This window comes from Aedes albopictus, chromosome 2 (assembly GCF_035046485.1).
Source record: "Aedes albopictus strain Foshan chromosome 2, AalbF5, whole genome shotgun sequence".
NCBI classification, from domain to species: Eukaryota; Metazoa; Arthropoda; class Insecta; order Diptera; family Culicidae; genus Aedes; species Aedes albopictus.
The window spans coordinates 251,604,279-251,619,147 of record NC_085137.1 but is presented as its reverse complement, the minus strand read 5'-3'; the positions used below and the strand labels follow the sequence as shown (position 1 = coordinate 251,619,147).

The 14,869-nt window shown below is 42.3% G+C and overlaps 1 protein-coding gene across 1 annotated transcript; it reads right to left on the bottom strand.

Moving 5' to 3' along the window:
• Positions 1-6,875: 6,875 nt before the first annotated feature.
• On the bottom strand, positions 6,876-10,733 carry LOC109427863 (eukaryotic translation initiation factor 4E transporter). The gene is made up of 4 exons (XM_029872670.2): positions 10,369-10,733; positions 9,813-10,209; positions 8,607-9,159; positions 6,876-8,300 (listed from the first exon to the last, which is right to left on the bottom strand). The coding sequence occupies exons 1-4, from the start codon at positions 10,451-10,453 to the stop codon at positions 7,374-7,376; spliced, it is 1,962 nt and encodes a 653-aa protein (XP_029728530.2). The 5' UTR covers positions 10,454-10,733; the 3' UTR covers positions 6,876-7,373.
• Positions 10,734-14,869: the final 4,136 nt, after the last annotated feature.

Below are 14,869 nucleotides of genomic sequence, written 5' to 3'. Positions count from 1 at the left end.
CAGCATTACGATGAGCTCCTCAATGGCGACGTTGCAAGCACCGAAGGTGGCGTGGTAACAGATCTAGGAGTACGTGCGCAAGACAAAAGCTTTCTAGCCCCTAGCCTCCAAGAGATTGAAAAGGAGGTTGGGCGGTTGAAAAACATCAAAGCCGCTGGAGCAGATCAACTACCAAGCGAGCTTCTAAATACGGTGGAGCAGCACTGGTGAGAGCACTACACTGGGTCATTACCAAGATTAGGGAGGAGGAAGTATTGCTGGAGGAATGGATGGAAGGTATCGTGTGTCCCATCAACAAAAAGGGCGACAAGTTCGATTGCGGAAACTATCGCGAGATCAAACTACTGAGCGCTGCCTGCAAAATACTCTCTCAAATTTTATGCTGCCGTCTACCACCGATTGCAAGAGAGTTCGTGGGGCAATATCAGCCTGGATTCAGGGGTGAACGCGCTACAACGGTCCAGTTGTTCGCCATCCGCCAAGTGTTGCAGAAACGACGCGAATACAATGTGCCCACATATCACTTGTTCATCGATGCACGAATACGGAGTCCCGGATAAAATTATACAATTGATCAAAGCGACGATGGATCTTGTGATGTGCGTCTTTGGAGTATCAGGACACGCTGTTTGCACAATTTCATTGCAGTAAAGGAGAATTGATCATCTCACCATACAAAAATCCAGCTCACTACTTTCAATCTAGTACTTCTTCGTTTACTTTCTAGGGGCACGTTTGGTGTAGTACTAGAATTGTAGTAATTAGCTTAATTTTATTATGGTGAGAAGGTATGTTCTCTATTTCTGTAATAAAATGATGCGAAAAGCGTGGGTATTATGATGCCTTGCCTAATTTAATGAGGTTTGAGCAAAACTTTGGGTAACTGTAGGGGAGACTGGGGTGACTTGATCCCTTTTTCTTAATTTACCTGAAACTTTAAGAAAAAACACAAAACTAGATCCGATTTCCGTTCAAAATGGCAGGTAAACATCTATTGCAAGTTAATACACAACAGAAGGCCTTTAAATTATTGTCAAAGTTTTCAAAACTGTGTTTTTATGGAGGCATGTCTTATGATATATTTTTCAAAAATGGGTGACACTTGACCCCCTTTGAGCACATGGTTTATTTAAAGGGAAAATAATTCCAGAGTCTTCCTTTTCATTTTCTTCTCGAGTTTTCTTGTATTTTCGATGAACATGGAGTGTTTGAAATTGTAAGATTTCCTTAAATTATTAAGGATATGCCGTATTTTCAAAATGGGGAGACTTATTTATTTATTTATTGTATGACATCAACAGACAACACAGGTCCTAATGATGTATAAATAACTTAACCTAACTTATTTCCCTATCGTTGTTACAATAAAAGTAAAATAATAAAATTACATACAAAAACACGCACACAAAAAAAAATAATATCATTATTCGTCATGAAGAAAAACTAAATACAGCCTTAAACTTTCGCTTGATCGTTTCCCTGGAAAGGTTGAAGTCGAACACAGAGGCTACATTGTTAAACGCCCGTTTCAAACCAGTAATGGCACTTTGATGTCCGTACACAGTCCTACGCAAAGGAGGCCGTAGCCAAGGTCGCAACATCACGTTATTCCGCAGTGCTCTTGGACGAACATACAAATCGACGGACTGCAAGAGTGCGGGGCAGTTCATCCTTCCCTGCAACAAGTCCGCAATGACCATTGCTCGTGCAACGTTCCTGCGCACCTGTAGGCTCTCTAGGTCAATCAATTGGCCCCGACTTCTGTAACTAGGCAGTCGCAACGGATCGCGCCATGGGAGTCGGCGGAGAGCAAAGCGGATAAAACGACGCTGAACAGATTCTATCCTCTCTATTCCTCTTAGATGATGAGGATTCCAAACCACGTTACAATACTCGAGCGTCGATCGAACTAGCGAACAATACAGAGATTTCAAACAATACACGTTTGTGAAGTCCTTGGCGATCCGAAATATGAAGCCCAACGTTCTAGACGCTTTTTCAACGACGAAGGAAACATGTTGTCTGAAGCTTAGTTGTGAATCCAGAATCACCCCCAGGTCCTTCACATCATGTGCACGCTGAATCACGGTGTCGAAGAGCTTGTACTGGAAAATTATAGGTTTACGAATTCTAGCGAACGAAATCACGGAGCACTTCACGGGATTTACCACCATTCGGTTTAATATGCACCAGTTCATGAATGCATCCAGATCCTGCTGGAGGCAAATTGCGTCTTCGATAGAGCGAATCATCCGGTAGATTTTCAGATCATCTGCGAAAGACAGACGGGGTCCTTTCAACGTGTAGTTGACATCATTGAAATAAATCAAGAAAATCAACGGCCCCAAATGGCTGCCTTGAGGAATTCCGGACGTGGCATGAAACTCGGCAGATTGGAATCCTCCGATCGAGACAGTCAATTTCCTAGCAGTTAAGTATGAACTAAGCCAGCGCAGGATATTTCCGCTAATGCCAAATCTTTCTAATTTGGCTATTGCTATTGCGTGATTGATCTTATCAAATGCTGCAGATAGATCTGTATATATGGCGCCCGTTTGTACGTTTGTGCGAAGCTATCGCCAATGAATGACGTAAGACACAGAAGATTGGTGGTTGTAGATTTGCCTGGGACGAATCCATGTTGATCGCTGCTTAGATGACTTTTGCAGTGAGACGACAAAGGTTCCATTACTACAAGCTCGAACAATTTGGAAATGGCACACAGAGACGAAATTCCTCGATAATTTTCAACGTCCTTCCGTTGCCCCTTCTTATGTACGGGAAACATGGTCGCATTTTTCCAAATGGACGGGAACACTCCAACTGACAGAGATAAGTTGAACACGTGGCGAATAGGAACTAGCAGAGTTTCGATATTCATCTTCAGGAAAGTTGATGGAATACCATCTGGGCCAGGTTTCCTTGAAGATTTTAATCGCGAAGCGGCGCTGGGAAATCATTTCGTCCTCAACGACGAGCGTAGCCCAGGAATCGTTAACCAGCGGAACGTTGTTAATGGCCTGATTAACGAGGGTTTCAGGAATCGTCTCATCGCAAAACGTACTAGCAAACTTCTGAGCGAAGAATTGGCAAATCTGTTGAGGTTCCGAAGCGGTGTTTCCATTCAAAATCATCGTTGAAGGTAGTCCAGACTCCTTTCTCTGCTCGTTCACGTATCTCCAAAAAGACTTTGGTTTCGATTGGAGACTGCGTTGAATTCGTTGTTTATAGTGGCTGTAGCAACGTCGACTGGTTATCTTATAACCCACGTTGACCCTCAAATAATATTCACGTGCTGAAAAAGTACGGTACTTAGAGTAGTGCCTCAAAGCGGCTCTCCTATCGGATTTCAGAGTACAGAGCTCACGGGTTTGCCAAGGTAGACGGTTAGGGACATGCACCTTCTTAGGAACATGTCTCTCGATCACATGTCCCAGAATATGAGAGAGTTTGCGCAGCTTGATCTACATCATGTGCATCGAGAATATCATTCCATTGAATAGATTCAAGATATTCCAAAATACTTCGGTGGTCGGCTTTTTGGAAATCGTAGGATACCGGAACAACTATTTCAGTATCGCAGGACTGGTGGGCAATGAGCTTAAGCATCAACGAAGGATGATGATTAACCTCCTTTACCAACGGCGATGGAGCAGGAGCTATGAGCGGAGCAACATCTTGTGCACTAACGAAGCAGAGATCAAGACTTCGGAAGTTCTCGTTGATAATGAAGTTGATTTGTCTGAGAGTCACCGTGCTGTAACCATCAAGAAGTCGAGAGGCAGCGGCATGCAAACTTGAATGGTCGGGATCTAGGTGAAGAAAGCCGTTGTCGGATGCTGCCCAGGTTACTCCGGACATATTGAAATCCCCTAAAACGACGATCTCGTCCAACGCCTTCGCGTGTTCGACCACGGAGTAGACCGATTCCAGGTGGGTTTCGATAGTTTCATCACGAGCTCGATCGGGAGGAATGTAGATGCCGCAGAGAAATAGGGTACGACCAAAAAACTGAATACGCACCCATAATTTCTCGACGCTACCCCAAAGATCGCTATCTATGACAATTTCTTTTTTACCGCAACTAGAACGTCACCACCGATGGTTTTCAAACTATTTCTTGGGCCACGATCGCAGCGAAACACTTCATATTCGGTTCCGAAAGCCTGAGAGGAAAGAGTCCGAGAGTCAAGCCAAGTTTCTGTCAGCACGATTATGTCATAGCAAGCATCGGACGTCGCCAGAAGGTAGTCATCCACGATGCCATTCATTCCGCCGACGTTCTGGTAATAAATAAAAACGTCTTCCATTCTAAGGGGCTGTCCATAAACCACGTGGTCATAGGGGGGGGGGTGGGTTTCGGCCAATGACCATTTTGTATGGACAAATAAAAATTTTTGTATGGACCAATGACCACGCGGGGGGGTTAAAAGTCCAAAAAAATGACCACGTGGTTTATGGACAGCCCCTAATTCGACTTGCGGCCGATGAAACCGGCTCGACTGTGTTAGACGGGTCGAAGGCTTCTATAAGGCTGTGGTTCGTGCGTCCTGGTGAAGCTGCTGTGGATGTCGGTGGAGGGATGTGCTCTTGCGATTGGGTTGTGAAGCGGTCAGTAGTTGACGCAGGCTTGTTGGAGTACGGTAGCGAGAATTCGTTGCTGGAAGTGGATGCCGATTCAGAGTACGAAGGGCGGATGACACAATGGTACTTGTCTGACGAGGCACTTTGGAAGCCTCGTTCCACAGTCTCAACAACAGGACCAGGACGGCTGTGTTGACGCTGGCGGCAGGGCTCGACTGCGTTGGACGGGTCGGAAACTTCCATAAGGCCATGATTCATGCGTCCTGGTGGAGCTGCTACGGATGTCGATGGAGAGATGTGCTCTTGCGATCGGGTTATGAAGCGATCGGTAGCTGATGCAGACTTGTTGGAGTACGGTAATGACAATTCGTTGCTGGAAGTGGATGCCGATTCAGAGTACGAAGAGCGGATGACACAATGGTACTTGCCTGATGAGGCACTTTGGAATCGACTTGATCCCCCTTTTCTTGGTTTGTACTAAAGTTATAATTATCTGACACATTTTATCGTTGAATGTACAGGTACTCTTCGATATAACGTACAAAAAAATTTTCTCTTTGTACGTTATATCGAAGCAGAGAAAAATTTAATATTTTTAATGCTAGTATTGATGTATTCGACGTGAAATTAATCCCAAATAATGATTTCGGTGAAATTCACAAAACCAATAATGAAAAACTTGAGTTTTGACGAAAAAGTCATTTCGTTTTTTGTGCTTCGATATAACGTACATTTTGCTTCGATATAACGTACACTAATTTTTTCCCCAAATTGCGCTAATTCTGGGCAACAAGGCTAATGCAACAAAACATTGATTTGAGTGATTTCGTAGTTTATCTAGGGGTTATTCGTGGGAAAAATTTTTTTTTTTCAATGATGTACGTTATATCGAAGCAAAATGTACGTTATATCGAATTCGCTATATCGAGGGTACGTTATATCGAAGAATACCTGTACTAGAATTCCAAGTAAATAGAGGCTTCCGAATAGAATTTTATTTTTTACATGTATAATGTGTGTGTAATCCTCGAGGGATCAAGTCTCCCCATGTCACTGTAGTGTATACTAAGCCGAATTAATTAAAATATGTTAACAACAGCCTTATTTGGATGCATAAGTTTGAAAGTATTTTATTTAAACTATGTGCTGTGAAATTTTGACACGATTTGGTTCAATTTTCACAAAGTTATTGAGATTTTTCGGAATAGTCTAAAAGATTTCTGAAGGACTGAAAACAAACCATCAGCCGTTAAAAAATAATGCAATGTACAATCGAAATCACTTGTAGCCAAAACATAGTCGTTTATCCAGGAGTAGTTTTGGAAAAATTATGCTAGAAGAAAAATGTTCTTGATTCCGAGAAAATATGGGGGGAACAAGTCTCCCCAGGGATCAAGTCTCCTCAGTCTCCCCTATTGTTGAAGGGACAAGTAGTGGAGAAATTCAGCTCATTACTACAAATCTAGTACTACATCGAACGTGCTCTATGGGGCACGTTCGGTGTAGTACTAGATTTGTAGCAATGAGCTGAATTTTAGTATGGTGAGAAGGTCATTTCTCCGTTTCTGCAATGAAATGGTGCAAAAAGCGTGGGTATTATGATTCCTTGCCTAATTTGATGCTGTTTGAGCAAAACTTTGGATAACTATGTTGTTTATGTTGCAAGAAATGGAGAAAACAACAACACTGTTGCCCAAAGTTTTGCTCAAACAGCATCAAATTAGGCAAGGAATCATAATACCCACGCTTTTTGCACCATTTCATTGCAAAAACGGAGAAATGACCTTCTCACCATACTAAAATTCAGCTCATTACTACAAATCTAGGACTACACCGAACGTGCCCCATTGGATCTCCATCGTCGATGTCATTAAAAACCGATAGCGACATGAATTCGGGAGTGAAAGTGGAGGTGGGTCGGCCACATTTTACGCAGGTGCGGGAACGGAATCGGCAAACAAGCATTAGATTGGAACCCAGCAGGACATCTCAGCAGAGGCAGACTCAGAGGCCGCACAGCCTTAATTTAATAAGGAAATAAAGGAAGTCGACAGATATTTGATCTGGCCGGCCACAGGTCAGGGCGATGGCAGGCAATCGCTCAGGATGGAGAGCTTTCAATTCGGCCCTCTGCACCGCCATGGGTGCTCAGGACTGAAAGTAGTAAGTAAGAACTCCACCCTCGTAGACTTGTTGAACTTTTATATGGATGGTAAGCTTTGGTCAATCCCCCTCCCGCTGCGTCTTTAGCTTATGGAAGCATTAGTGTTCATCAAATGAATTAATACATATTTCACAATTCAAAGTTTTATTATAATGTCTTAGATTCAAAATGTAAATCCACTATAGCCAATTCAGTCTGATAAAACTAATGTATCTGTGTTTCTATTACTGAAATAATACAATCATATGGCAAAATGTGTATGAGCAAACAATGGTAAGTGTTCTAGATGATGAGAAAAAGTGAAGATATATACGGAGATAATACTACCGTTGGTTCTTGCGCAAAATACAAACAATCGTCTTACATCTCTACTTTCCTAGTGCGAATAAAGGAAATGGCAAATATTGTTTTTGCCGTGGACTAATATTCCGACAACGCTGAAGTCGAATAAATCCGTGGATGGATACAAAAAAAACAAACGAGACACTTTTTGGGTAATTAATGGTAAGTAAAAAACGAAACACGTATAAATGATAATAAGAAACGAAAAATGGCTTAGTAAAAAGAAATGCTCGAAATACCAGTATTCAAACCCATCGATCATCATTGGCAACCCGACGGCGTTTTAGTTGATGTGCTTCCATGTGACCGATCGCTTCTCGTAGCGACGTCGGTTTCCTCCGAACGGACGTGATCCTTGCTGTTGATGCTGATATTGAGGAAGCAGCATTTGGCGCAATGAGGCCGACAGATCCTGCTGTTGATGGGATCCTCCGCCAAAAGCTGGATTGTTCATTGGTATACCGCTGTTGCTTCCAGAGAAGGTTTGATTGAACGAACGATAGTGATCGTTACCGGTCGTTTGGCTCAAAAGCGACAAACTGCGTTGAATGTTCGGGGACACCGATTTCACAAACTGCTGAACCTCGGCGTTCGGTTTCGACTTACCACCGGCTGCGGCAACAGCAACCATTTCCGCCATTTGATGGTTCTGTTCGATGATAATCTTGCGTTGATCCTGTAGCTTCTTCCTGAGAAGGGCGTTCTGCATGATGGACTGCGTGTGCAGCTGCAGCTCCAGCTGGGTCGGAACACGCGGAGTCTGCTGCTGCGAGGATTGCTGATGCTGATTGCCGTCAGATACGTTGTCCATAGTGTTTTTCATCAGCATACGACGCAGACTTTCGCTTTGCTGGTTCTTGTTGAGAATTTGCATAAGATACTGCTGCTGTTGAGCGATTGGATTGTTGTTGGTACGATTCTGGGCCAGCCTCTCTAGCAAATGCTTGAACGCCGTGACTTCCGCTGACTGATTAACCGGTCCTTGATAGGACGAAAAACGAGATGCGCCGTATTGCTGGGGCGCATAATGGCGGTCTGCCGGGTAGCGATTATTATTTGCCGGTCCAAGGCCATCCGGTCCCAAATGGAATGCCTGGCGGCGGGCGTCATAGTTGTTGCCGAAGGAATGGTTGAACGAATTTCCACCGCGGCGAAACCATTTGCTGAACCGCGATCCGGATGGCACATTAGTTGCCGGGGTCGAATCAGACTAAAATTTAATAAATGAGTTGGAGAAAATTAAACTCAATTTGATGAGAAATGTGTATAGGTTTCAAAGCGATAGCAAGGCGTTATCCATAAACTACGTAAACTCATTTTTAGTTTGATCTCTCATTTGATCGCAAATCGAAACGACGATTTTTCGATCCATATTAGTGTCATATTTTAAGAAAACAAAAGCAATGTATAAAAGGGTAAACTGCCCCTATTGGCATAACCGTCCTATGTTTCACATGTGCTAATGGGGCTAGTAAAGGAGAAATTATGTTCGATAAATTAATGATCTTCTACTCACCCCGAGCAATGAATCAAATTTCATGAACTCCTCGAAGTTGTTCACATTGACACCGCTGGTGTTCCTCTGGCCATCGTCCGTCATCTGATTGTTGAACTCGGAAGCCGTATGCTTCGTGGGGGTACTTCGAGCCGGCGGAGGTGAACCGGTGTTCGATGTGGTCACGCTTTCGACGTCATTTTCCCGTCCGGATGAATCGTTCGATTTCAGAATGCCACCGCCACTGCCACCACTGTTGTTGCCTTTTCTGGCGTGATGGACATGCTCGTAATGATGCAGATCGTCGAAGAATGAGATGTGCTTTCCTGAGCTTTTGCTGGAGTTTTTGCTATCACCATTGCCGATCTTTTCGGAAGACGACTGCGAAACCGACAGGTCATCATCGAAGCCTCGAAGCTCTATTGTGTCCAGGCGCGAGGTAGGACCAGCGGTCATCCATTCGGGTTCTTCCTCGATAACGGTGTTTTGCAGGTGATGATGATCACTATCGGAACGGTAACTTTTTACAATTACGTGATGGTTGCTGCTGCTGAATCCGAAGTTACGCCTGAACCTGTGGGACAATAGAAAAGTTAAGCGATTAAGCGTTTGGCGAAAAGCTAGAATGTAGGGTCTTGTGCCATTTGGGCAGGTATACCTATTTTGGGCACATGCCGCTATAACTAATTCAATTTCAAACCGATTGATTTGAGTTTTTGTATAGAGTTAGATACTGTACGTGCCTTACTGTATATGTACAAAAATTCAAATCAATCCGTTTGAAATTGACTTAGTTATAGTGGCAAGTACCCAAAATAGGAACACCTGCCCAAATGGTACAAGACCCTAGTTTGATTAATTACATTTATTACGTTAACCCTACGTCTCCACTAGACAGAAATGTCTTGCCATTTTGCTGCCAGAAAGATAAAACGTAACAGAAATGATCAACACCGCTGCTTTCCATGCAAACAGCGAGAGAACATTTCTGTCTTGACACATCTGTCCAGCAAAATGGCAAGACATTTCTGTCTAGTGGAGACGTCGGGTAAGAGTTAACGAAACTTGTATCACATAGAAAAAATGTGAAGCAGAAAACCAAAATAGTTATTCATGTAGACGCGCCGACAAAAATATGTTGAACAAAACAATCAAACGTTACCCCATTGCGCGGTACATACATATACATCTACAAAATAGGTAACCATTTCAAAACAAATTCCTTACCGTTGACCACCGAATCCATTCTCCCGACCGTGGTGGTTCCTGAACTTGCCAGCCCGTTCCGGTGATTTATCCCTGCCGTTGTTACCGCTGTTATGATTACGATGTTCGTTCTGTTGTTGCGTGGCGTTGGAGGCATTGCTGCCAATGCTGCTGCCGCCGCGCCGGTTGGAATGAATCGTATTGTTAGCAGCCCTCCATATGGAAAACACCGATACCCTGGGATCATCCGCTGCGAGCGGGCGTCGGAGTGAAAGCGAGGAATTTCTAATTGCTTGCAGCTGATCGATCGTGTAGCGAATCGGGGGCGGCGCATAAACTGGCTGAATGTCGGACAGAATGATCGCCGGCAGACCGCAGCTCAAGATGGCAGGATCAAGTTCATCCAACGGAGGACCATCTGTTTAGTACACACAATGGATACAGTTTAGAACAAAATGAAGGGGTACAGATTAGATACGATCATGCCATGATCACATGTAGAGATCAATCAAATTATCAGTTATAGGTATTAACATTTTATCACATTTTTTATATAGAAATCACACCACATACTCACCTTTGATCAACAAGTTCGAACAATCGCTGTATTGTTCGGAATTACGGTACATTTTGCTGGCCTTGGAGCTCAAAATTTTCACCATAGTACTTTCTCTATAATTTTCTCACAATTTAAAACCACAGAAAAACTCGCATTTAAAATGCAACTTATCCTAGGTACAACTAAATTTAACACGTTCCGAAACGTAAAATAAACACGAAAATAGTATTAAAAACTACAATATTCTGCCACATCAGCACTTTCGTCCTTGCCATGCGAGGTGCACACCGAATTGCCTTTGGCTTTTAGCGGGAGATCAAGATCCGCAACGCTGCTACCTGCTTGAAGTATATAGCACACATCGACAAGTTTTACATAAGCGTTTTTAGATAAAGCCATGCATTTTGTGCTGATGCAAAGTGCCGACTCTTTCTTGCTCACGCTGCTAAAAGAGATGAACAGATAGGGTAAATGTACCAATAGTGGTGCTATTAGTAGCTCCTTGTAGTAAAATAATCGAATAAAATGGATAAAACCCCAAAATAAAAAGTCTGAAAGCGTTAGTCGGTAGTTTTCCACTTGAATTTGCTAGGAAAAATGTAAAAACCATTGTTTATTTCAGTTTTTGCCAATAAATCACTTGCACCAACTATAGGTACACGGTTCCTATTATGGAGGTAAAATTTAACATTGGTTCCTATAGTGGCGCATCCCATTGAATTCTTATGGGACCCACCACTATAGGAACACTACCACCACTATAGGTGCAAGGGAGCAAAAAAAATAAGGAAAATAATTGTTTAAAATAGGTTTTTCGGCAAATCCTGAACACAAAACTGAATTAATGTTGTCAATTAGGTATGATGCATCTATTAAAAATGTCATTTGCAAGATTTTTGGTCGAAATAGGGTTGAATTGCCACTACCACCACTATTGGTACTACCTCCACTAAGGGAGCTTTTACCCTACTATGAGTTCACTATAGACACTGCAGATACCAGACTCGCGGAGGCATGCACTGAACGAAAACATCCTCTCAAAATCGAATTATCCATCATTCCTCCTCATCCGAAATCTGAAACGCTCGTTTTCGAATGATTACAGCGACCGAAAGACAAATCACAAATATATCCCCGATCAACCATTTCTTTAAAAATCTTTACATTTCTTTATAACGACCTTTAACCCATTAACGCCCGAATTATGCCACAATCACAGTAGATGTCTGATTTTTTCTGGAGTACCTCAACCCCATAAAAGAAAGTTATTGCAGTCATTTAAACGGAAATCTACGGTGAAATTTTCGTTTTAATACACAGTGGGGCATATGTACGTGAAACGTTGAATAATTTTTTTTTCAATTTTTTTTGCGCAGCTATCCTATGTTTATTAGCTATGTAAATCTATTTTAGATGACTGATCATAGTCGATATTCTCCTAATAAAAAAGTTACAGTTTGAAATGTTCCAGAAATGGATTACATTAGTAATAACTAAAACAATCTGCTAGTAACTTATCAATGGATAGTTTTCAAAAGTTTTTAGGCATTTCAATATGCATCATTCTAATAATTTCTATATATAATGGGTTGATATTCGGCATTCTAGTAGTATATCCTGCCCACCGTATCTCTATATCTAGTACAGAGCGGAATATTACCTTAGCACTCGTCATTCGAAAACTCCAAATATTAGCAATTTCTTTAGCAATTCTTTGAGCTTGGTTTATGTTGCATTTTTATAAACGACCGCCTTATGAGCGTTCTGCTCATTTCATTCTCCCGCGCAGAGCTATGGAAAATCATGGACGAAAACGCCTTTCCTAGGAAGCTGATTAGACTGATATTTATTGCTGTGTGCATTCGAAACGCAAATATCAAATGTAGGAACACCAAATGCTTTAAGATTTTCTAACAAGTAACCCGATGTCAGTGGGAGCATTTACATCCTAGGTTGGCGGTGGTTTTGGATATGATTGCTAATTTGCCTTTGGTAACACTGTGTTGCCGCGTTTGAAGCGCATTTGGGCACCGTTTACATCTTGAACGCACACAGCAATAAAAGCAACGATGGAGGGTGTGCAAAACTGCGTAAGGGTTTCGGGTGAACTATCCAGTTCATTCGAATCTCTCCGGGGACTGCGACAAGGTGACGGGCTCTCATGTCTACTCTTCAACATCGCTCTGGAAGGTGTGATGCGACGAGCCTGGCTCAACAGCCGGGGATCGATTTTCTCAAAATCCGTTCATATTGTGTGCTTTACGGACTACATGGACATTATTATCAGAACATTTGGAAAGGTGGCAGAGCTGTACACCCGCCTGAAATGCGAAGCAGCAAAGCTTGGACTGGTGGTGAATGCCTCAAAAACAAAGTTCATGCTGGTAGGCGGAACCGAACACGACCGGATCTGTCTGGGTAGTAATGTTAAGATAGACGGGGATATCTTCGAGGTGGTGGAGGAATTCGTTTACCTCGGATCCTTACTGACGGCTGACAACAACGTGAGCCGTGAAATTCGGAGGCGCATCATCAGCGGTAGTCGGGCCTATGGAATTTACAGCTGTGGTTATATGGACCAGAGTCCTTTATGTAGTTCTATTCTTGAGATACACAAGTTCAAAATTTCTAAGAATCATTGAAGCCGCCTAACGGGAAAACATAAACCAACCCATTCATCATCGGATAATAACTCTCCTGAACGAGCACGAAAAAGAGAGGAGAATGGAAAACGGTGCAACATGCTTCATTTTCCACGGTATTAACAATACTTACTCATCTGTGAATAGACCATTGTGCATTCAAGTCTTCTGGCCTCAAACCAAATTGCTGGGCGCTAGTTGATCAAATTACGTTCAATTTATCTATCTACAGCTATTTTGCATGAAGCCGACCAATCAGTAGGTCGGCTCCAGAGGCACGTTTGACCCAAACGAATGTCTTTGAGATGAGAGACACAATGAACCTGAGTAAAGAAAACAAATTGATAGCACATAACACGTGATCGAAAATTACGTTATCATTAGTTCAAGTTGATAACTAATTATACTATACTATATTTTATTCAGTGTTATATTTAGCGAAATGAGACGGCTGTTTGATACCTAGCTGGTTTTGTTATCAATCAGTAGCCATGCAGTTCTATTTCATCGTAAAAACTACTTTATCAATATTTGTTCAGAATTTTTAGAGCCCACTTGCGCCACCTAGCGGACAAACCTACAACCAACTAGTTCACTATATGATAGCTCTTGATGTGCTGATCGACCTTGTCGAAGTAAAAATTCTATGTAGTCTGATTCTCGAGATACAGAAGTTCATAATGTTTAGAGCTCACTAGCGCCACCTAACGAATAAACCCAGAACCTACTAGTTCACTAACCGTTAGCCCTTGATGTACTGATCAACTTTGCCGACGACGAAATTCTTCTATGTAGCCTGATTTTCGAGATACAGAAGTTCAGAATTTGTAGGACTCACTAGCGCCACCTAGCGGATAAACCTAAAATTAACTAGTTAACTATCCACTATCCCTTGATGTCCTGATAAACTTTGCTGAAGACTAAATTTTTCTATGAAGCCTGATTTTCGAGAGCTGCTTAGAATTTTAAAACCTCACTACCGCTACCTAGCAGAAAAACCATTAATCAACTAGTTCACTATCGGATAGATTATGATGCCCTGATCGACCTTGCTGAAGACGAAAGTTTTCTATGTAATCTGATTTTCGAGATCCAGAAGTTCAGAATTTTAGGGCTCACTAGCACCCACTAGGGCCCACTTGCTCCACCTAACGGATAAATCTAGAACCAACTAGTTCACAACACAACTAAAAGACAAAATATGTCTATGTACTCTGGTTGTTGAGAAACAGAAGATAAGAATTTCTATGACTCGCTAGCGCCACCTAGTGGATAAACCTAGAACCAACTACTTTAGTATCGATTAGCTTTGATGTCCTGATCGACCTTGTCAAAGACGAGATTTTGAAATTCTTCTATGTAGTCTGATTCTCAAGAAACAAAAATTCAGAACTTTTTGAGCCCACTTGCGCCACCTAGCGGTGGCAATCATCTAGTTCACTATCGAACAGCTGTTGATGTCTTGATCAACTTTTCCGTAGACGATTTTTTTCTATGTAGTCGGATTCTCGAGATACAGAGGTTTAAATTTTTAAGGACTCACTAGCGCCAACTAACGGATAAACCTAGAACCAACTAGTTTACTATTGGATAGCTATTGATGTTCTGATTAACCTTGCCGAAGACGAAATTCTTCTATGTAATCGGATTCTCAAGATACAGATGTTTAAATTTTTTAGGACTCACTAACGCCACCTAGCGGACAAACCTACAATCAACTAGTTCACTATCGGATAGCTGATGATGTCCTGATCAACTTTGCCGTAGACGAAATTCTTCTATGTAGTCGGATTCTCGAGATACAGAGGTTTAAATTTTTTAGGACTCACTAGCTCCACCTAGCGGATAAACCTAGAACCAACTAGTTCACCATCGGA